Raw genomic sequence first — 22778 nt, 5'->3', positions numbered from 1 at the left:
TCTTGCAGACACAAGTCCGTGGCTTTAAAACCCTGCAACAACTGCTGCAATTTCTTCCCACCCCTCAGTCCGTTCACATTAATTGAGACCAATGTAATCATGGCTCCAAAGAAGGGAAGTATGCCCAATAATCTCCCAAGAAGGGAAGTATGCCCAATAATCTCCCCATCATTTAATCTCTGGCTCTTCCCTCCTCTCATGCTCCTTCTCAACTTTTCAGGCAGCTGTTGCTTTTTCCTGCAGCCTCCGGCTCTTTTTCCCCTCCTGTTTGACCGCTCCCTGCTGTTTCAGCCTCTTCCTTGCCTTAAGTTTGGACCCAGGAGCTGCCCTTTCTCCCTCCTTCTGCCCCTCACTAACCTTTCCCTTTCCACATGATGCCACCCCATCCCCGACTTCCATATCTCTGTCCCCCTCTAATTCCTCACACTCAAGCTCTTCTGCAACCCCCTGTGCCTGCTCCCCGTCAGATACATAATCTTGCTTCCCGTCAGATACTTCATCTCCCATAGTCTTCCTGCTATCGCAGTTTCTCCCACTGTGCCGCCCCCTTCAACCACATCTCCACCTCTGACCCTTGCACCTTGTTCCCTCACTCCATGGGACAATGGCGCACCTAAATTGTTCCCTTCTGACGTCTCTATCTTGCCGATCCCATTCTGCTGTCCCTTTAAGGCTCCTGCCTCTTGCACCCTCTGCCCAACCCTGCCCCCTCCCGCTCACCAAAATATCCAACTCCCCGCCTCTCCCCAGGGCACTCACTTCCACCACACACCCCGCTCCTGCCTCCTCTCCCCCCGCAGACACCAGACTCCCCAGGGGGAGCTGAACTGCACTAAGGCTCGAGTCTGCACTCGACCCTCGCTGCCCGCTGCTGTCTTTGTTCTCCTCCATAGCACTCGCCGTGTTTTCCGCCATCTCCATCTCGATCTCCGCTCCACCATCCTCTGCCTCTTCCTGTGCTCCTTTTTCCTTCATTTTACCGGCTGTGTCCTCCGACTGCACCGCACCTCCGGCTGTTCTACACTCCTCTCCTGCTCCTTCTCCCATCTCCTCATCACTCATTTCGCTCCCTTCTGCCACACACTCACAGCGGGTGGGGCCTTTACGACACCCCCCACAGCTCTTCGCCTTGCAGCTCCGCGCGATATGTCCCAACTCACCGCAATTATAACAATACAAATCAGGACAGTTTCTTACGAGATGGTCATGTCCCAGACAACAGTAACACACCTTTACTTGGTTATCGTGCAGCACACAAAAGTACTGCACTCCTTCCAGTGTCTCGAACTTCATACTGTACGGCAAAGACCTCACCCCCTCTGGGAACCGCACCTTTACATACCGGGTTCCGTCTGCTACCCGTGTTCCCGGATAGTACCTCCTCTTTATTTCGGAACAGATTTTAATGTCCCACGACTCCAACTTTTTGCTCAGCACTTCGTCCTCGATGTACACAGGCAAGTTCAAAAATGAAACCGCCACCTCCTCTGAATATAGCAGTCACCTCCAAGAATTTCTCCCCAACTTTCAGACTGAGCAGCAGTTTTTCCACCTCCTCACGGCCACTGACCGTCAACTCAAATCCCACATTTGGTTTTGGTCGGCAGGCAAAACAGCTTCCTTCACCACAGTCCTCATGAACACCTGGATTATATCCCAGGCTCGAATCTTCTTATCTTCACATTGCACCACCACCGTATTTTCTTTACCAAACCTCCTGAGGTCCCGGCCCAAATCTTTGGGCCTTTTTTTCCCCCTTCCCACCACAGTTTCTTCCCTAATAAAATTCATCTCGGCAATATTGTCCTCTGAGGGGCCCAGTGCTCCGGACCCCTCAGCCGCCATCTGGCTGTTTTTTGTGGGCCAAAAAGGCCCTAAAACCTGAAAACAACACAACAAAACCCTCCACCAACTTTTTACAAAACTCCCTCCAACACCCAGCTGCAATTAGGCAACCAGTCACACCTGGCTCACTCCTAGCCCCTCCCACCTAGAGAGTGCTGCCCACTGAGACACAGTTGACACAAGGGAGAGAATACGAGAAAAGATTAGTGGGTAACGTAAAAGGGAACCCAAAAATCTTTTATAAACATATGAAAAGTTAAAGGATAGTTAAAGGAATGGTGGGGCCGATTAGGGACCAAATAGGAGCTCATCATACGGAGGCAGAGGGCATGGCTGAGGTACTGAATGAGTACTTAGCATCTGTCTCCACAAAAGAAGAGGATGAAGTTAATGTCGCAGTAGAGGAGGGGGGAGTAGAGAAATTGGATAAAAATGGATAGAATGGAGGTGCTAAATAGGTTGTCATCACTCAAAGTTAACAAGTCACCCGGTCCAGATGGGATGCATCCTAGGTTGCTGAGGGAAGCTAGGGTGGAGATAGCAGAAGCTCTGACCACAATCTTTCAATCTCCCTCAGATATATGGGAGTGGTGCCAGAAGACTGGAGGATTGCAAATGTTACACCCTGTTTAAAAAAGGGGAGAGAGATAAACCTGGTAACTACAGGCCAATCAGTCTAATGTCAGTGATGGGTGAACGACTAGAGACCATTGTCAAGGACAAAATTAATTCTCACTTGGAGAAGCATGGGTTAATAAGGGACAGCCAGTATGGATTTGTTAAAGGTAAATCGTGTCTGACTAACCTGATTGAGTTCTTTGATGAAGTAACAGAGGGTTGATGAAGGTAGTGCAGCAGATGTTGTATATATGGACTTTCAAAAGGCATTTGATAAAGTACCACACAAGAGACTTACTCAGAAAATAGAAGCAGAGGGAATTAAAGGACTGATGGTAATTTGGGTATATAATTGGCTAAGGGAGAGGAGACAGTGAGCAGTGCTGAGGGATGTTTTTCTGACTGGAGGGAAGTATGCAGTGGGGTCCCCCAGAGGTCAGGATTAGGACCATTGCTTTTCTTGTTATATATAACTGACCTGGACTTGGGTATAGGTGTACAATTTCAAAGTTTACGGATGATACAAAACTTGGCAATGTAGTAAATAGTGAGTATAGTAGTAGCAGACTTCAGGAGGAGAGAGACAGACTGTGAAATGAGCAGACACAAGGCAGATGAAATTAAATGATAAGTGTGAAGTGATGCACTTTGGGAGAAACAACAGGGAGAGGCCGTATAATCGAAATGGGACTATTTTGAGGGGGTGCAAGAGAAGAGGAACCGGGGGGTCCATATTCACAAATATTTGAAAGTGCCACGGCAAGTTGGTGAGGTGGTTCAGAAAGCGTATGGGATACTTGGCTTTGTAAATAGGGCCATTGAATACAAAAACAAGGAAGTTACACTAAACCTTTACAAATCACTAGGAACATAGGACAGGAGGAGACCATTCAGCCCCTCGAGCCTGTTCCGCCAATCAATGAGATCATGGCTGATCTGTGACCTAACTCCATACACCCGCCTTTGGCCCATATCCCTTAATAGCTTTGGTTAACAAAAACCTATCAATCTCAGATTTAAAATTAACAATTGATCTCGCATCAATTGCCATTTGCGGAAGAGAGTTCCAAATTTCTACCACCCTTTGTGTGTCGAAGTGTTTCCTAATTTCACTCCTGAAAGGTCTGGCTCTAATTTTTAGACTATGCCCCCAGTCCTAGAATCCCCAACCAGCGGAAATAGTTTCTCTCTATCTACCCTATCTGTTCCCCTTAATATCCTGAAAACTTCCATCAGATCACACCTTAACCTTCTAAATTCCAGGGAATACAACCCTAATTTGTGTAATCTCTCCCCGTAACTTAACCCTTGAAGTCCGGGTACCATTCTGGTAAACCTACGCTGCACTCCCTCCAAGGCCAATATATCCTTCCTAAGGTGTGGGGCCCAGAACTGCTCACAGTACTCCAGGTGTGGTCTAACCAGGGTTTTGTACAGCTGCAGGGTTTTGGCCTCAGCTGGAGTCTTGTGTACAGTTCTGGGCACCACACTTTAGGAAGGATGTCAAGGCCTTGGAGAGGGTACAGAGGAGGTTGACCAGGATGGCACCAGGGATGAGGGACTTCAGTTATGTGGAGAGATTGGAGAAGCTGGGATTGTTCCCCTTAGAGCAGAGAAGGTTAAGAGGAAACCTAATAGAGGTGTTCAAAATGATGAGGGGTTTTGATCGAGCAAGTAGGGAGAAACTGTTCACTCTGGCAAGTGGGTCGGTAACCAAAGGTCACAGATTTAAAATAGTTGCTAAAAGAACTAGAGGGGAAATGAGGAGAATTGTTTTCACACAGAGAGTTGTTAAGATCTGAACGCACTATCTGAAAGGATGCTGGAATCAGGTTCCACAGGAACTTTCAAACAGTAATTGGACATGTACTTGAAGAGGACTAGTTTGTAGAGTTCTGGGGATAAAGCTGGGGTTTGGGACTAAATTGGACAGCTCTTTCAAAGAGCCGGCACAAACACGATGGGCCGAATCACCTCCTTCTGTGCTGTTAGATTCTATGATCAATGTGAAGACGCTGGTGTCTCTTAAGGCTCTTCGAGCTTTTAAAGCTCTTCCCACAGTCAGAACATTTAAAGGGTCTCTCGTCAGTGTGAACAAGCTGGTGTGACAGGAGGTTGGATGACTGAGTGAATCCCTTCCCACACATGGAGCAGGTGAATGGTCTCTCTCCAGTGTGAACTCGCTGATGTGACAGCGGGTTGGAGGACCGAGCGAATCCCTTCCCACACACGGAGCAGGTGAATTGCCTCTCCCCAGTGTGTAGGTGTTGGTGTCGCTTCAACTCCCCGGAGCTTTTCTTCTTCTTCTTAGACAGTCCCTCGGAACCGAGGATGACTTGCTTCCACAGTAAAAATGAGTTCGCAGGTGACTGATGAGTCCACTGTGGGACCACAGTCTCTGTCACAGGTGGGGCAGACGGTGGTCGAAGAGACGGGTGGGTGGGGTGCTTGGGTTGATGTGCGCTCCTTGCGCTGCCTGCGCTTGGCTTCCGCTTGCTCCTGGCGAACAGACTTGAGGTGTTCGGCGCCTTCCCGGATGCTTCTCCTCCACTTTGTGTGGTCTTGGGCCAGGGATTCCCAGGTGTCGGTGGGGATGTTGCACTTTTTCAAGGAGGCTTTGCGGGTGTCCTTGAAGCATTTCCTCTGCCCACCTGGGGCTCTCTTGCCGCGTCGGAGCTCCGAGTAGAGCACTTGTTTTGGGAGTCTCGTATCGGGCATGCAGACGATGTGACCCGTCCATCGGAGCAGATCGAGCGTGGTCAAAGCTTCGATGCTGGGGATGTTGGCCTGAGCGAGAACACTGACGTTGGTGCGCCTATCCTGCCAATGGATTTGCAGGATCTTGCAGAAGCAGCATTGGTGGTACCTCTCTAGTGCTTTGAGGTGCCTGCTGTACATGGTCCATGTCTCTGAGGCATAAAGCAGGGCGGATATCACTGCTGCTCTGTAGACCATGAGCTTAGTGCTGGGTTTGAGGTCCTGGTCTTCAAACACTCTCTTCCTCAGGCGACCGAAGGCTGCTCTGGCACACTGAAGGCTGTGTTGGACTTCGTCATCGACGTCTGCCCTTGTTGACAGTAGGTTCCTGAGGTATGGAAAATGGTCCACGTTGTCGAAGGCCTTGTCGTGGATTTTGATAATCGGGGGGCAGTACTGTGTGGCGGGGGCAGGTTGGTAGAGGACCTTCGTCTTATGGATGTTTAGTGTAAGGCCCATGCTCTCGTATGCTTCAGTGAAGGTGTTGACGATGGTTTAGAGTTCGACCTCCGAGTGAGTGCAGATGCAAGCGTTGTCTGCATACTGTAATTTGACGACAGAGGATAGGATGACCTTGGATCTGGAATGGAGGCGACGGAGGTTCCCCGTTTGTTCTGTAGATTAGCTCCACTCCAGTGGGGAGCTTACTGAGGGTGAGATGGAGCATTGCAGCAAGGAAGATCGAGAAGAGCATTGGTGCGATGACACAGCCTTTCTTGACCTCGGTTCGTACGTGAATTGGGTCTGTGGTGGAACCGTTGGTCAGGATCAGGCGGAGGATGGTGACAAACTTTTGAGGGCAGCTGAATTTGAGGAGGACGCTCCATAATCCCTCACGGTTGACAGTGTCGAAGGCCTTTGTGAGGTCAAAGGCGGCCATGTACAGTGGCTGGTGCTGTTCCCTGCATTTCTCTTGTAATTGACGTGCGGTGAAGATCATTTCCATTGTGCCCCTTAGTGGGCGGAATCCGCATTGCGACTCTGGGAGGAGCTCTTCGGCCACTGGGAGAAGGCGATTGAGGAGGATTCTTGCGACGACTTTCCCTGTGGCAGACAGCAGGGAAACTCCTCTGTAATTACCGCGATCGGACTTGTCAACTTTCTTGAAGATGGTCACAATTACGGCATCTCTGAGATCCCCTGGCATGCTCTCCTCCTTCCAGATAAGAGAAATGACTTCATGAATTCGCACCAGTAGTGCTTCTCTGCCATGCTTTAGTGCCTCGGTGGGGAATCCATCTGCTCCTGAGGCCTTGTTGTTCTTCAGTTGTCAGATGGCCTTTTCAACCTCATGCCGGACTGGGGTTGTACTGAGAAGGTGGTGAGTAGCATGCTGTGGGATGGAGTTGAGGACACTCGCATTGAAGAGAGAGTCGTGGTTAAGGAGATCTTCGAAGTGCTTCTTCCAGCAGGCGCTGACTGCCTCTCTGTCCTTGATGAGTACCTCTCCGTTCTTGGCCCGCAGTGGGGAAGGGCCTTGGGTGCTTGGGCTGTAGATGATCCTGACTGCGCTAAAGAATCCACGCACGTCGTGGTTGTCGGCTAGCTGCTGGATCTCCTGCGCTTTCTCCACCCACCACCTGTTCTTTAGGTCACGAGTTTTTTGTTGGATCTCGGCCTTCAGGCGTCTGTAGAGCTGCTTTCTTACTCTCGAGGTATGTTACTGTTTCCAGATCAGGAATGCCTTGCGCTTGCGGCTTATTGGCTCCTGGATCTCCTATACGAACTTTTAATACACTTCACCCCGTCGGACTCATTTTTTAAGCAAGGGGTGAATGTGGTAAACCACTGTTGTTCACTCCACTGTTGTTCACTTCACTGTTGTTCACTCTTGCCCATTGTTGTACCTGTCTGTGCATGCCTCAGCTGGCTCCGCCCCTGGCTCCACCCATATGCCCTGGTATAAAGGCGGCTGCTCTGCAGTTCCCCAGGCATTCAGGACCGGTCGACCACTAGAGGCATGCCTTCGTTCTTTAGCTAATAAAAGCCTGTTTCTTACTCTCTTAACTTCCAGTCTTTCTCAGTAATTGATAGCGCATCAATTTTATTAGCTAAACTTTTTTGATGGAGCAAATCCTCAAACCAGCAGGCCTGGAACTAGACCCTCAAGAGGCGGATTCATCTACCAAGTTCGCACACTGGCTGCTATGCTTCGAATTTTACATAGAAGCCTCCGTCGACACTGTTCAAAACGATGACGACAAACTAAAAATTCTGACCTCCAAGGTGAACCACCAAGCTTATTCGCTCATCCAAGATGCGACTACCTACAAGGGTGCTCTTGACCTCCTTAAAGAACAGTACGCACGCCCGGTAAATGAGGTTTACGCCAGACACCTCCTGGGGTCCTGCAAACAGCAACCCGGGGAATCGATGGAGGTATACCTACAGGCGCTGAAGGTGCTCGGCCGGGCCTGCAAATGTAAAGAGGTGTCGGCCGTGGTGTACACGGAGCAACTTGTCCGGGACGCCTTCATCGCGGGCCTCAGGTCCAACTACACCCGGCAGAGACTGTTGGAGCAGGGCGAACTCGACCTGAAGAAGGCCACGGCCCTCGCACTCTCGCTAGACGTGGCCCACCGGAATATGGACGCCTACTCCCCTGACCGCGCAGCCGCATCGTGGATGGCGCGGGCGCCGCCATCCTGGGACACGGTAGGACCGCCACCCTGCGCCGCGCCACCCCTGTCACATCCCGCCAACGGCCCAACTTCTGCAGCGATGTCCCGGGGCCCGAAGTGTTACTTCTGTGGCCAAGCCAAACACCCCAGAGCGCGCTGCCTGGCGAAAAACACTACTTGCTCTGGTTGTGGGAAGAAAGGGCACTACGCCAGTGTCTGCAAGGCTAAACCTACCCCAAACTCCAGCAGTGCCGCGTGTGGATCGAGCGGGTCGCCATCTTGGACGCTGCCATCTTGGACGCCATCTTGTACGCCTCCAGCCGCGTGTGGATCATGGGCGCCGCCATCTTGGACACCATCGACCGTGGGTGATCCGTTCCGGCCGCCATTTTTGCAACGGGCCCCCGACTCACCCACCGCCTCACCTGATGACTGCAGCGACACGCCTGACCCTACGCTGGCCTCCGTTACACTGGACCAATCTAGACCTCACCAACTAGCCAGGTCCATGATGGACATTAAGGTAAACGGCCGCGCCACGACCTGCCTTTTCGATTGCGGGAGCATGGAGAGCTTTATCCACCCCGACACGGTGCGGCGTTACTCTCTCCCCGTCCTGCCAGCGCGCCACCGGGTCTCTATGGCCTCCAAGTCCCATTCAGCGGACGTCGGCGGCTACTGCGTGGTGACCCTTTCGGTGAGGGGCACAGAATACAGAAACTTTAAACTGCTTGTCCTGCCCCATCTCTGCACTGCCGTTCTACTGGGGTTGGATTTTCAGTGCCACCTTAAGAGTGTCACGATGGCGTACGGTGGACCCCTTCCCCCACTCACAGTCTGCAACCAGCAGTTTTCAAATTGCCCGCCGCGCACCTTTTGCAGCCTCTCCACGCTTAAAGTCACCCCCCCCCCCGTTGTTCGCTAACCTCGCCCACGACTGTAAGCCCATCGCCACCAAAAGCAGGCGATACAGCGCTGGTGACAGAGTTTTTATTAAATCTGAGGTGGAGCGGCTCCTGAAGGAGGGGATTATTGAAGCTAGCACCAGCCCCTGGCGAGCCCAGGTTGTGGTCGTCAAGACCGGCGAGAAGCAGCGCCTGGTCATTGACTACAGCCAAACAATTAACCGATATACCCAACTGGACGCATACCCCCTCCCCCGCATATCTGATATGGTCAATCAGATCGCACAATACCGCATATTCTGCACCATTGACCTTAAGTCAGCATATCACCAACTCCCTATCCGCTATGAGGACCGCCAGTATACTGCCTTCGAGGTAAACGGCCACCTCTACCACTTCCATCGGGTTCCCTTCGGCGTCACCAACGGGGTCTCCGTTTTCCAAAGGGAGATGGACCGGATGGTTGACCAGAATGCGTTGCAGGCCACTTTTCCCTACCTGGACAATGTGACCATCTGCGGCCATGACCTGCAGGATCATGACGCCAACCTCGACAAATTCCTCCGCACTGCCCAACTCCTAAACCTTACGTATAACAAGGAGAAGTGCATATTCCGCACAACCCGCCTCGCTATCCTAGGCTGTGTTGTGGAACACGGAGTCATCGGCCCCGACCCCGACCGGATGCGTCCCCTTATGGACCTTCCCCTGCCCCACTGCCTCAAGGCCCTGAAGAGATGCCTGGGATTTTTCTCCTACTACGCCCAGTGGGTCCCTAATTATGCGGACAAAGCCCGTCCACTTATCAAGTCCACCTCTTTTCCCCTGGCGGCAGAGGCCTGCTTAGCCTTCCACTGTATCAAAGAGGACATTGCTAAAGCCACCATGCACGCGGTGGACGAGTCCATCCCCTTCCAGGTGGAGAGCGATGCGTCCGACTTTGCCCTGGCCGCTACCCTTAACCAGGCGGGAAGGCCCGTGGCCTTCTTTTCACGAACCCTCCAAGGCTCCGAAATCAGACACTCCTCTGTCGAAAAGGAGGCCCAGGCCATTGTGGATGCTGTGCGACATTGGAGGCATTACCTGGCCGGAAAACGATTCACCCTACTCACTGACCAGCGTTCAGTTGCTTTTATGTTTAATAACAAGCAGAGGGGCAAAATCAAAAACGACAAGATTTTGAGGTGGAGAATTGAACTTTCCACCTACAATTACGATATCGTGCACCGGCCCGGGAAACTCAATGAGCCCCCGGATGCTCTATCGCGAGGTACATGTGCCAACGCACAGGTTGATAGACTGCGGGCCCTCCACAATGACCTCTGCCACCCGGGGGTCACCAGGTTCTTCCATTTCATCAAGGCCCGCAACCTGCCTTACTCCATCGGGGAGGTCAGGACCATGACCAGGAACTGCCAAGTCTGTGCCGAGTGCAAACTGCACTTTTATAGGCCAGACAGAGCACACCTGATAAAAGCCACTCGCCCCTTTGAGCGCCTGAGCGTCGATTTTAAAGGGCCCCTCCCCTCCTCTGACCGCAACGCGTACTTCCTCACTATCATCGACGAGTACTCCCGTTTTCCGTTTGCCATCCCCTGCCCAGACATGACCAGTGCTACGGTCATTAAATGCCTGAACGACCTCTTCGCCTTGTTCGGTTTCCCCAGCTATATCCATAGCGACCGGGGCTCATCGTTTATGAGCGACGAACTCCGCCAGTACCTGCTCGTGAGAGGTATTGCCACGAGCAGGACCACCAGCTACAACCCCCGGGGGAACGGACAGGTAGAAAGAGAGAACGCGACAGTTTGGAAGGCCGCCCTGCTAGCCTTAAAATCTAAGGGCCTTCCAACCTCCCGCTGGCAGGATGTCCTCCCCGATGCGCTCCACTCCATTCGGTCACTGCTCTGTACTACCACTAACGCCACCCCTCATGAAAAAATTTTCGTCTTCCCTAGGAAGTCCACATCGAGGACCTCGCTACCACCATGGCTGATGTCTCCAGGGCCCGTCCTACTTCGGAAGCACATGAGGACGCATAAAACGGCCCCCCTGGTTGAGAGGGTCAATCTCCTCCACGCCAACCCTCAGTATGCCTACGTTGCGTACCCGGATGGGCGGGAGGACACAGTCTCCATACGAGACCTCGCACCCTCGGGGGCCCCTGAAACCAACATCACCCACTACCCACTACCATTGCCCTTCACCGCTACCCACAATGCACCGGCGGCAACGGACCCATACCTAACCCCTGTAGACGGCACGCCGTGGCCCCGTGACCCGTCATTGATCACCAACCAACTGAACACTCATGAGGACGACACGCCAGTGCTCCGGCCCACGCGGGACTCGGCGTCGGAAGCTGCACCACCTCAGCCATCGCCACGACGATCACGACGGCATACAAGACCCCCAAAAAGACTTAATTATACGAACTTTTAATACACTTCACCCCGTCGGACTCATTTTTTAAGCAAGGGGTGAATGTGGTAAACCACTGTTGTTCACTCCACTGTTGTTCACATCACTGTTGTTCACTCTTGCCCATTGTTGTACCTGTCTGTGCATGCCTCAGCTGGCTCCGCCCCTGGCTCCACCCATATGCCCTGGTATAAAGGCGGCTGCTCTGCAGTTCCCCAGGCATTCAGGACCGGTCGACCACTAGAGGCATGCCTTCGTTCTTTAGCTAATAAAAGCCTGTTTCTTACTCTCTTAACTTCCAGTCTTTCTCAGTAATTGATAGCGCATCACAACCCCAACAGTGACAGACCGGAACACCATACTGCTATCGTTGCCCGGGAGCTCAGTCGTTTCGACATTGACATCGCTGCCCTAAGTGAGACCCGGCGGGCAGGGGAAGGCCAGCTCAAGGAGCAAGGTGGTGGCTACACCTTCTTCTGGAAAGGCAAACCTAAAGAAGAATGCCGCCTCCATGGGGTAGGCTTCGCCATAAAAAATGAACTGGTTGGGCATCTCAGAGACTCTCCTAGCGGTATAAATGAGCGCCTCATGACTCTTCGGCTCACCCCAGCCCGGAACAAGTGTGCTACGGTCATCAGTGCGTACGCCCCAACATTGGAAGCCCCAGACAAGACCAAAGAGGAATTCTACTCCAGCCTCGAACAATCCCTGACCCGAGTCCCAACGGGCGACAAGCTGATCCTCCTTGGCGACTTTAACGCTCGGAGTTTTTAAAGCTTTTCCCCACAGTCAGAACATTTAAAGGATCTCTCATCAGTGTAAACTCGCTGGTGTGTCTGCAGGGTGGATGAAACAGTGAATCCCTTCCCACATTCGGGGCAGATGAATATCCTCTCCCCAGTGTGGAGGCGCTGGTGTCTCTGCAGGTTGGATGACTGAGTGAATCCCTTCCCACACACGGAGCAGGTGAACGGCCTCTCCCCAGTGTGAACTCGCTGGTGTCGCTTGAGCTCCTGGGGGATATTAAAGCTCTTCCCACAGTCAGAACAGCTAAATGGTCTCTCCCCAGTGTGAACTTGCTGGTGTCGCTTCAGCTCCCAGAGGCTCTTAAAGCTCTTCCCACAGTCAGAACACTGAAATGCTCTCTCGTCAGTGTGAACAAGCTGGTGTCGCGTCAGATCCCCGGGGCTTTTAAAGCTCTTCCCACAGTCAGAACACTGAAATGGTCTCTCGTCAGTGTGAACTCGTTGGTGTGTTTGCAGGTTGAATGAACGAACAAATCCCTTTCCACACACGGAGCAGGTGAACGGACTGTCCCTGGTGTGACTGCGCCGTTGAACTTCTATTGCAGACGGGGAACTGAATCCCTTCCCGCCGTCCCCACCTTTACCCGGTTTCTCCCCAGTGTGACGGCGCACGTGTCTCGCCAGGTCAGGCAATCGGCTGAATCCACGTCCACACACCGAACACGTGTGCGGTTTGTCATCGCTGCGATTGCTGCTTTCTCCTTCCATGTGCAAAGGCCGATGATATTCAGGTCCTGATGAATCAGCAGGTCAGGCAGCATCTGTGGAGAGAGAAACAGAGTTAACGTTTCAGGTCAATGACCTTTCGTCAGAACTGCTTGTTCTTTAGTGTCAGCTGTGGCTCAGTTGGTAGCGCTCTCACCTCTGAGTCAGAAAGTTGTGGGTTCAAGTCCCACTCCAGAGACTTGAGCACAAAAATCCAGGCTGGCACTCCAGTGCAGTGCTGAGGGAGTGCGGCACTGTCGGAGGTGCCGTCTTTTGGATGAGATGTTAAACTGAGGCCCCATCTGCTCTCTCAGGTGGATATAAAAGATCCCATGACACTATTTCGAGAAAGAAAGACTTGCATTTATATAGTGCCTTTCATGACCACCAGATGTCTTGAAGTACTTTACAGCCAATGAAGCACTTTTGAGGTGTAGTCACTGTTGTAATGTGGGAAAGAGCAGGGGAATTATCCCCGGTGTCCTAGCCAATGTGTATCCCTCAAGTAACATAACAAAAAGATCGACTATCTGGTCATTATCACATTGCTGTTTGTGGGAGCTTGCTGTGCGCTAACTGACTGCCATGTTTCCTACATTACAACAGTGACTACACTTCAAAAAGTACTTCATTGGCTGTAAAGCACTTTGGGTCGTGCGGTGGTGGTGAAAGGCGCTATAGAAATGCAAGTCTTTCTTTCTTCACTGGTCTCACCAGCGACCTCTTCTGGCTGATGGTTGATTGACAGTCAGGAGTCCGCGCATGCGCACGCGGGACGGCGGTTTGCGCCGAGTCTGCCACAACGCCCCCTCCCGGTCACCAAGGGTAACAACCGCGCATGCCCAGAGGAGACCAACCCCCCTCCCCCACTCGGAGCTGCGCCTGTGCACTGGGACCCTGTCGGACGGAGTCAGCGCGGGGCATTCCGGGGAAAAGCCTTAGTATCGGTTACAGAGTCGCGATCGGTGACGCAAAGTGAGTTTTCTCCGCTCCGATTGGGTGGAGAATCGCGCGGGGCGGGGTGGGTGGTGGGGTGAGGGGTGGTTCGGGAGAGAATAAAGAGAAATAGAAAAACCTGAGAGTCTGTGAGGCCCCGGACCGAGCGGCGTCAGTTGGACGGTGCACGTGATCTCCTCGGGGACACGTGATCCGGGCCCGCGGCCTGATTGACGGGAGCTTCTGACCAATAGGGAGCGAGCGGGGCGGGGCTGGAGGAGCGAGCCAGCGGCAGGTCCTCCAACCAATCGGGGAGCCCGAGGTGCGGGACTAGCGCCGGCTGATTGTCTGATCCGCAGGGCAGCGAGTTTCTCCAGTCCCTTGTTCAGGGCCCGGGCCAGGGGAGGCTGTGGGCTTTTATTCCCCTTATTGGACACAAGGCTCTTTGTCTCACAACACACTGGCTCAGGTTTTAATAGAGGCTTTATAAATTCATCAATAAAAGCAGATAAACCCTGTGCTTCTGTGGCACAAACTTTCTAATATTTTATAGAATCATAGAATGGTTACAGCACAGAAGGAGGCCATTCGGCCCGTCGAGCCCGTGCCGGCTCTCTGCAAGACCACTTCAGCTAGTCCCACTCCCCGCCCTTTCCCCGTAACCCTGCACATTTCTTTACTTCAGGTATTTATCCAATTCCCTTTTGAAAGCTGTGATTGAATCTGCCTCCACCACCCTTTCAGGCAGTGCATTCCAGATCCTAACCACTCGCTGCGTAAAAAAGTTTTTCCTCATGTCGCCTTTGGTTCTTCTGCCAATCTTCTTAAATCTGTGTCCTCTGGTTCTCGACCCTTCCGCCAATGGGAACAGTTTCTCTCTATCTACTCTGTCTAGACCCCTCATGATTTTGAACACCTCTATCAAATCTCCTCTCAACCTTCTCTGCTCTAAGGAGAACCACCCCAGCTTCTCCAGTCTATCCACGTAACTAAAGTCCCTCATCCCTGGAACCATTCTTGTCAATCTTTTCTGCACCCTCTCTAAGGCCTTCACATCCTTCATAAAGTGCGGTGCCCAGAATTGGACACAATGCTCCAGTTGAGGCCGAACCAGTGTTTTATAAAGATTCATCATAACTTCCTTGCTTTTTGACTCTATGCCTTGTCGGGAGTTTGCAAAATTCCCCCACCTCGCATGCTTTCCAAATCAAACAAAGTTGGCCACTTTTTAAACGTACAAAATGGAGTTCTGGGACACGTGACCAGAAAGCTGCTGGAAGCGAGTCAATTTTCTCCCCAGCAACAAGACTGGAGACAGGGCCTGGAATTCCACAGTCCCTATGTGGATTCCAGGCCAGACATGGAATTGAATATGTAATAGCAAGTCGCCAGTAGGCCGGTAAGAACAATGAACCTGGTTGCACTGCAATCAGGGTTAAGCTAGTTAAAACCATCATTGGGCCCATCCTAACAGATCCAATCATATCAGAAACCGTTTTAGAGAACTAGGCACCAGAGACACCATTGTGTGACTGAAACCAAAAACAATGAGGGCTGGTGATAAGGCCGTTAGTGGGAAATCGGCCGTTTTGCAGCCATTTACAGTTAACGAAGTAACCTGGGACACCTCTCGATCTGGGGGAGGCAAGGCAGATCGAGAGAGTATAACTGTTTTTAGTAAGCAGACAGAAAGTGCAGTTGGAGACACTTCGACTTGGAACACACTTCGGGAGAGACAGCTTCTACACTTCACTTCGATTTCATCCTGGGACTTCGCTGCAAAAGGGAAACTTCAAGGACTCTACTGGGAGAAGCAGTCTCCAAGATGGGGAAGGCTATGCGCAGCAGGCCTATGCTTTGGTAAGCAGGCGAAGCTCCCGGTCCATACTGCCTCCTGCTTTAAACCTGACTGTTCCCCCCCCCCCGTGCCCACCACCTCAGGCAGGGATTCAGAGTGGAACCAGGAAGACACGGGACGGAGTGCACCATCCCGGTACAGACCGGAGCCCAGTGCGGGCCTCGCTAAATGGCGCAGCCCGACCCAGGAGGGAAGCCTTTTCGCCCAGCCAAGGAGGAAGATCCACTACCTGACTGACGGGAGAGTGTGTGGCCAGTGCACACTGAACTTTACCAGGCCAGACCAACTAAAGCTGCAGTCCCAGGACAACCTAAAGGCCTTTGTTCCAATGCGTTGGGTGAGCATGAGAGTCTGACCCCCCTTTAGTTCGACCTAGGTTAGGGATAGTGTAGGAGGTGGGGATAAGGCTAAGGGGAGTGTTAATGTGTGATACCCCTCGATGTGTCGTACTCCTTCCCGCACTCGCGTGCCCGCTGTTTTGAATATATAGTATTCCTTTTTTTTCTCTTTTTAAAGTGTATAGAGCTGTAGCCTTGGTTTAGTATCGTTGAACCAATTAATTTCTCTGCTTGCTTGTTTTGTTTTATTTTTCTCTCAATAAAACTGTTATTATTTTAACCTTTCACCTGCTTGCCTGTCTCATAGATACATAGATACATAGAAGATAGGAGCAGGAGTAGGCCATTCGGCCCTTCGTGCCTGCTCCGCCATTCGATGAGATCATGGCTGATCCTTTAATTCAGTATCCCGTCCCCGCCTTCTCTCCGTAACCCTTAACCCCTTTTGCCCGTAGAAATATATCTAATTCCCTCTTAAATATATTTAATGAGCTGGCGTACACTGCCCTCTGTGGCAATGAGTTCCACAGGTTCACCACTCTCTGAGTGAAGAAATTCCCCCTCATCTCTGTCCTAAATGGTTTAGCCCTTATCCTTAAATTATGTCCTCTAGTTCTGTTCTCACCCGCCAAGGGAAACATTCCTTCTGCATCCAGTCTGTCTAGACCTGTCAGAATTTTATACACTTCTATGAGGTCCCCTCTCAATCTTCTAAACTCCAGTGTGTACATCCCTAAACTACATAGTCTCTCCTCATAGGTCATTCCCGCCATTCCTGGTATCAGCCTGGTGAATCGCCGCTGCACCCCCTCCATGGCAAGAACATCCTTCCTCAGATGAGGCGACCAAAACTGTACACAGTACTCGAGGTGTGGTCTCACCAGTGCCCTGTACAGCTGCAGCAAGGTATCCCTGTTCCTGTATTCTAACCCTTTTGCTATGAAGGCCAGCATACCGTTTGCCTTCTTGACCGCCTGTTGCACCTGCATGCTCGCCTTCAGTGACTGGTGTACAAGAACACCCAGGTCTCTCTGTACTTCCCCCTCTCCCAATCTATTGCCATTTAAATAATAATTTGCCCTCCCGTTCCTGCACCCAAGGTGGATAACTTCGCACTTGTCCACATTATAGTGCATCTGCCATTTATCCGCCCAATCGCCCAGTCTGTCCAAATCGCTCTGGAGCTTCCTGGTCTCTTCCTCTGAGCCCACCCCCCCTCCTAGTTTAGTGTCGTCTGCAAATTTGGAAATGCTGCATCCGACTCCCTGATCCAGGTCATTAATGTAAATTGTGAACAGCTGGGGGCCCAGGACAGATCCCTGTGGTACCCCACTTGTTACTGCCTGCCATTCAGAAAATGAGCCGTTTATTCCAACTCTCTGTTTTCTATCTGACAGCCAGTTCCCTATCCACGCCAAAACTTTCCCCTTTATCCCATGAGCCTCAATTTTCCATGCTAATCTTTTATGTGGGACCTTATCGAAGGCCTTTTGGAAGTCCAGGTACACCACATCTACTGGCTCTCCCCCATCTATTCTACCAGTTACTCCCTCAAAAAATTCCAATAGATTAGTCAAGCACGATTTACCCTTTGTAAATCCATGTTGACTCTGTCCTATCCTGTCCCCATTTGCTAAGTGCTCCGCTATTTCATCCTTAATGATGGACTCCAGCATTTTGCCCACAACTGATGTAAGGCTTACAGGTCTGTAATTACCTGCTTTTTCCCTACCCCCCTTTTTGAATAGTGGGGTAACGTTAGCTACCCTCCAATCCATCGGCACTGTTATTCTGCGCATCAGCTGCCTGGTAGGATCCCAGTGTCAGAACTGAGTGAGAGTGTGGGGACGCCTCGAAAACGTCCACTGGGTCAGGCCCGGGCCAAACCGACCACCCAACCAACAACCCCTACAGCCTCTATTTATAAAGCCCAGGATCCGGTATGCTTTTTTAACCGCTTTCTCAACCTGCCCTGCCACCTTCAACGATTTGTGCACACATACCCCCAGGTCTCTCTGTTCATGCACCCACTTTAGGATTGTACCCTTTAGTTTATATTACCTCTCCTCGTTCTTCCTACCAAAATGTACCACTTCGCACTTTTCTGCGTTAAATTTTATCTGCCACCTGTCCGCCCATTCCACCAGCCTGTCTATGTCTTCTTGAAGTCTATCACTATCCTCCCCACTGTTCACTATACTTCCAAGTTTTGTGTCATCTGCAAATTTTGAAATTGTGTCCTGTACACCCAAGTCTAAGTCATTAATATATATCAAGTAAAGCAGTGGTCCTAGTACCGACCCCTGGGGAACACCACTGTGTACCTTCCTCCAGTCCAAAAAACAACCGTTCACCACTACTCTCTGTTTTCTGTCACTTAGCCAATTTCGTATCTATGCTGCCACTGTCCCTTTTATTCCATGGGCTTCAACTTTGCTGGCAAGCCTATTATGTGGCACTTTATCAAACGCCTTTTTGAAATCCATGTACACCACATTAAGTGCATTGCCCTCATCAACCCTCTCTGTTACCTCATCAAAAAACTCAATCAGAATCAGAGCGGTTTCTGGGGTGCGGGGAATTGTGGGTGCTGTGGCCGCCATTAGTCAGCGGCTGTCGGGAAGAGATTTATTGCAGGCTGACGGAAGTCGGTTCCTGGCCGCCTGTGCAGGTCTTTTTGTTGCTTCAGTTTGAGCTGGAGTGGAGATGGAGGAGAAGCTGCTGGGTTTAACACCCAGTACTTCTGAGCCCAGGAGGACCCAACAATTTCCAATGTGGGACTGTCAAGGGAGGTGGATTCTGGGGGAGATTAGGTTGCTAAGCAGACACTGTTCGCACAGTGTAAAAGAGTATTGTTTTAGGAACAATTATTTCTGTAAAGGCTTTTAATCCGTTTTACATACAGATTTTAAAAATTAATTCTTGGGATATGGGCATCGCTAGCAAGGCCAGCATATTTTGCCAATCCCCAGTGTCCCGTTGAGAAGGTGGGCCGCCTTCTTGAACGGCTGCAGTCCGTGTGGTGAAGATACTCCCACAATGCCAGGTGTTACCAGATTTTGACTCAGCAACGAACGGTGATATTTGTCCAAGTCAGGATGGTGAGTGACTCGGAGGGGAACTTGGTGGTGATTGTGTTCCCATGTACCTGCTTCCCTTGTCCTTCTACGAGCTGGAGGTTGCGGGTTTGGGAGTTTTTGTCAAAGTTGTTGTCGAGCTGCAGATGTATAAAGTCTCTCTCCTTTGACCCCTCCCACCTCTCTCTCTCTCTCTCTCCTCCCATAGAGGCCAGAGTCATGTGTAGGCCCAGACCAGGTGGCAGGTTCCCTTCCCTGAAGGACATCAGTGAATCAGTTGGGATTTTACGACAATCCGGCAGCTTTCATGGTCACTTTTTTCTGGTGCCGACCCCACAAATGACCAGATTCATCGAGCTCAATTTCACAACTTGCCTTTGTGTTTTTGTGTGTTCTCTCTCACGCTCCCTTTTCCCGTTTTAAATTCATTTTACACGTATTAGAAGGGGAGAATTTGAAGACGGGAAACTCAAATAAAACATCACATCAAGATCTGACATAGTCACTTGATTCATTGGGACCTGAATATCATCAGATTTGAGCATGGAAGCAAAAAGCACCGTTCACAGCGGGGAGAAACCGTACACGTGTTCTCAATGTGGACGAGGCTTCAGTCGATCATCTGGCCTGTCGAGACACAAGCGCAGTCACACTGGGGAGAAACCGTGTAAATGTGGAGACTGTGGGAAAGGATTCAGTTACCCGTTTGAGCTGGAAATTCATCGACGCAGTCACACCGGGGAGACACTGTTCACCTGCCCCGAGTGTGGGAAGGGATGCACTCATTCCTCTGCCCTGCTGAAACACCGGCGAGTTCACACTGACAAGAGACCTTTTAAATGCCCGGACTGTGCGAAGTGCTATAAAAGTTCCAGGGAACTGACGTGTCATCAACGTGTTCACACTGATGAGAGACCGTTCAGGTGCTCTCACTGTGGGACTGGGTTCAGGCGATCATCTGACCTCACTGTACACCAGCGCACCCACACAGGGGAGAGGCTGTTCACCTGCTCCGTGTGTGGGAAGGGATTCGCTCAGTCATCCCAGCTTACTAAACACCAGCTTGTTCACACTGATGAGAGACCTTTTAAATGTTCTGACTGCGAGAAGTGCTTTAAAAGCAAAAAGGATCTGCTGACACACCAGCGAGTTCACACTGGGGAGAGGCCATTCACCTGCTCCATGTGTGGGAAAGGATTCGCCCATTCATCCCAACTACTGAAACACCAGCATGTTCACACTGGGGAGAGGCCATTCACTTTGTGTGTGGGAAGAGATTCACTGATTCATCCAACCTGCTGAGACACCAGCGAGTTCACATGTGACTGCAGAGGTTGGATTCTGCTGTTATTGCTGCTGTTAATCACATCCAGGACTGAACCGTGTTCATTCTGACAGTTGGGGTTTGTTTCTGCTGATGTTAATAACCCTATAACTGGGCTGGAATTTAATATTCTGGAGACGTTAAACTGAGGCCCCGTCTGCGCTCTCAGGTGGATGTAAAATATCCCATGGCACTATTTCGAAGAGGAGCAGGGGAGTTATCCCCGGTGTCCTGGTCAATATTTATCCTTCAATCAACATACCAAAAAAAATAAGATTACCTGGTCATTATCATGTTGCTGTTTGTGGGAGTTTGTTGTATGCAAATTGGCTGCCACATTACAACCGTGACTCCACTTCAAAAGTACTTCATTGCCTGTAAGTGCTTTGGGATGTCCTGAGGTCGTGACAGGCGCTATAGAAATGCAAGTCTTTCTTTTATAAATGTCAAATAATCAGCTTTGTTTAAAACACATTGTTATAGATTTTCTCTTTCCCACCTGAGTGTTTAGCATCACCTGGCTGGAGCTCAGAAAGGACAATCTGGGGGAGGATCGTACGGCGGGAACAGAACTTCAGCCTGGACACAGTCCTTCAGGGCCACACCGAGAGGGGCAAACGGCACTTTGGTCTTTATCGTCTCTCTTCACTGACAGCAAAGTCCCCGTGTGAGTTAATCTTGAGGCGTGTAAGAACTGTGTCCCAGCCGCTCTCTTCCATGATTCAGAGCTCCTAGGCACAGAACAGAAGGCTCCTTTACAAGAGTCAGGAAGAACAACGGTGAACGCTGGAAACGTGCTGTCAAATCAGAGATTGGTGTCAAACTGCGATCTGCTCCTGACTGAAAGTGACACGGCAGGTTTAAGTTTCCAGTCTAAAAATCACAGGTAATTATTCCACGAAGATTTAACATGATTGTGTGACAGTCCTGAGTCTACTATTTTAAGGCAGGCATTAACCCATTTAATATAAACCCGTTTAAAATAAATTGGTTAAAGCCTACATTAAAATAGCAGAGGGAGGAGTTCACAGGAGCCTGTTAACTGCTGGTACAATTATACAACAGACATTTGATCGCTAGATAAAGAAGGACTTGCAGCTTGTTTCCAGGAATTCCCTGTTTTATTGATGTGTGTATTAGACACCAGGATAACTAAAAATACATGACCGGAACATCCACGGGGATGCGATCCCGACAGTTACTCTGGGATCACTCCTGCTGTGGAACTCCAGCACTGACCCTGCTGAAGGTTGTAGGCTCAGGGAGTGGGGCCTCCAGGAGTGGACGGTAAGAAAGCTGGGTTTTATTAGATCAGATTTAATATGAAATAGAGTCATAAAAGTAAAGTCTTCCTAGTTTTATGTACATGTATGTTTAATATGAGTAAACTTTGTATTAAAGACCCATGTCTAGTGAACTATTAGCTTGTAATCACCTCAGACAGAACAGGCTCTAATTATCCCTTTTAAGCTGAAACAGACCTCGTGTGAACAGAACCAGCAGAGCTGAGAACTCTGCCTGTGTGGACTGAGCCGAACTGTGAAGGCCATTTGTTTCTTGAAATGCCCCAGTAAAAGCAAACTCTGACATTGTTCTGACTCGCAGATTCCTCGTAGCTCCAATGAACAGGAAGCGGTTACTCGATGAACCCTAAACAGCCATCCAATGGAATGCTTTGTTTGATGAATGTCTTTCAGCTCAATGGTTTAATTGGCCGAGGTAACCAGGGTCACATGGGCTGTACCTGATTGGGCTTTAAATACAGGAACAGTTTGCAGCTCAGGTCAGAGAGCACCCCGAGAAGAAGAAAGCTGACGGCTACAGCCAAGGTGGAACATCCTTCGGGCTGTCCCTGGAGAGGGAGCACGTGGTGTCCGCCGGGACGCTGGAGGCCTTCCATGACCGGTGGGCATCGGAGGGACTGGAGTCAATTGTCAACATCAGCAACAGTATTCAGATCTGATTTAATTATAATTTGGAGTTGATTGTTTGTGCCCCTTTAAAAAAGGGGGCCCTCTCGGTAATGTGACATCGATTGATGACAATGTCATTCTAATTGGCATTTTAAAAGAGTCGAACATCCTTTCGTGCCTCTCAGGCTTGGCAATGATCAAAGTCTGAATTCATGGATACAGCTTGTTAGATTATTATATATAACTAATATTGTAAATATTACAATAAATAGTCCTTCTTAGAATCTCCCATGTAAATATTTTGCACTGATTTAGTATAGGAGTTGTATTACTGTAGAATCTACATATTAAAATAAAGCCTGTGCTCAGGGGGATGAAGTTGTGTGGAGTGTTTCATTGGAGATCTCGAACTCAACTAGGAATAGCGTAAAAGCTCATCAGGATTGTAAACAACTTCAGTCTGACATACACTGGAGATTGGTGTATGTGACTGTGGGGCTGGTTTATATCAGACAGGAGGAGATTGGTGTCAGTGACTGTGGGGTTAAGAACATAAGAAATAGGAGCAGGAGTGGGCCATTGGGCCCCTCAAGCCTTCAATAAGATCATGGCTGATCATCGACCTCAACTCATGCTTGACTAATCTGGAATTTT

General features: G+C 50.4%; 1 protein-coding gene and 1 pseudogene across 3 annotated transcripts in view; both read right to left on the bottom strand.

Annotated features, from left to right (window-relative positions):
- The window catches only part of LOC147119012 (uncharacterized), a 37714-nt pseudogene extending 29568 nt beyond the window's left edge, over positions 1–8146 (bottom strand).
- A 1716-nt stretch (positions 8147–9862) lies between these two features.
- The window catches only part of LOC147119011 (uncharacterized), a 43647-nt gene continuing 30731 nt past the window's right edge, over positions 9863–22778 (bottom strand). For all 3 annotated transcript variants that reach the window (XM_085984741.1, XM_085984742.1, XM_085984743.1), the window contains exon 2: positions 9863–12734. In XM_085984741.1, the coding sequence (XP_085840867.1) occupies positions 11938–12681 (744 nt within the window). In that variant the 5' untranslated portion in view covers positions 12682–12734 and the 3' untranslated portion in view covers positions 9863–11937. The remainder of the gene's footprint in view (positions 12735–22778) is intronic.

This window comes from Somniosus microcephalus, chromosome 4 (genome assembly GCF_052327205.1).
Source record: "Somniosus microcephalus isolate GS21.2 chromosome 4, FLI_Smic_1.0, whole genome shotgun sequence".
NCBI lineage: Eukaryota > Metazoa > Chordata > Chondrichthyes > Squaliformes > Somniosidae > Somniosus > Somniosus microcephalus.
Note: the sequence above shows the minus strand (reverse complement) of the source record. Positions and strands in the feature narration are given on the sequence as shown.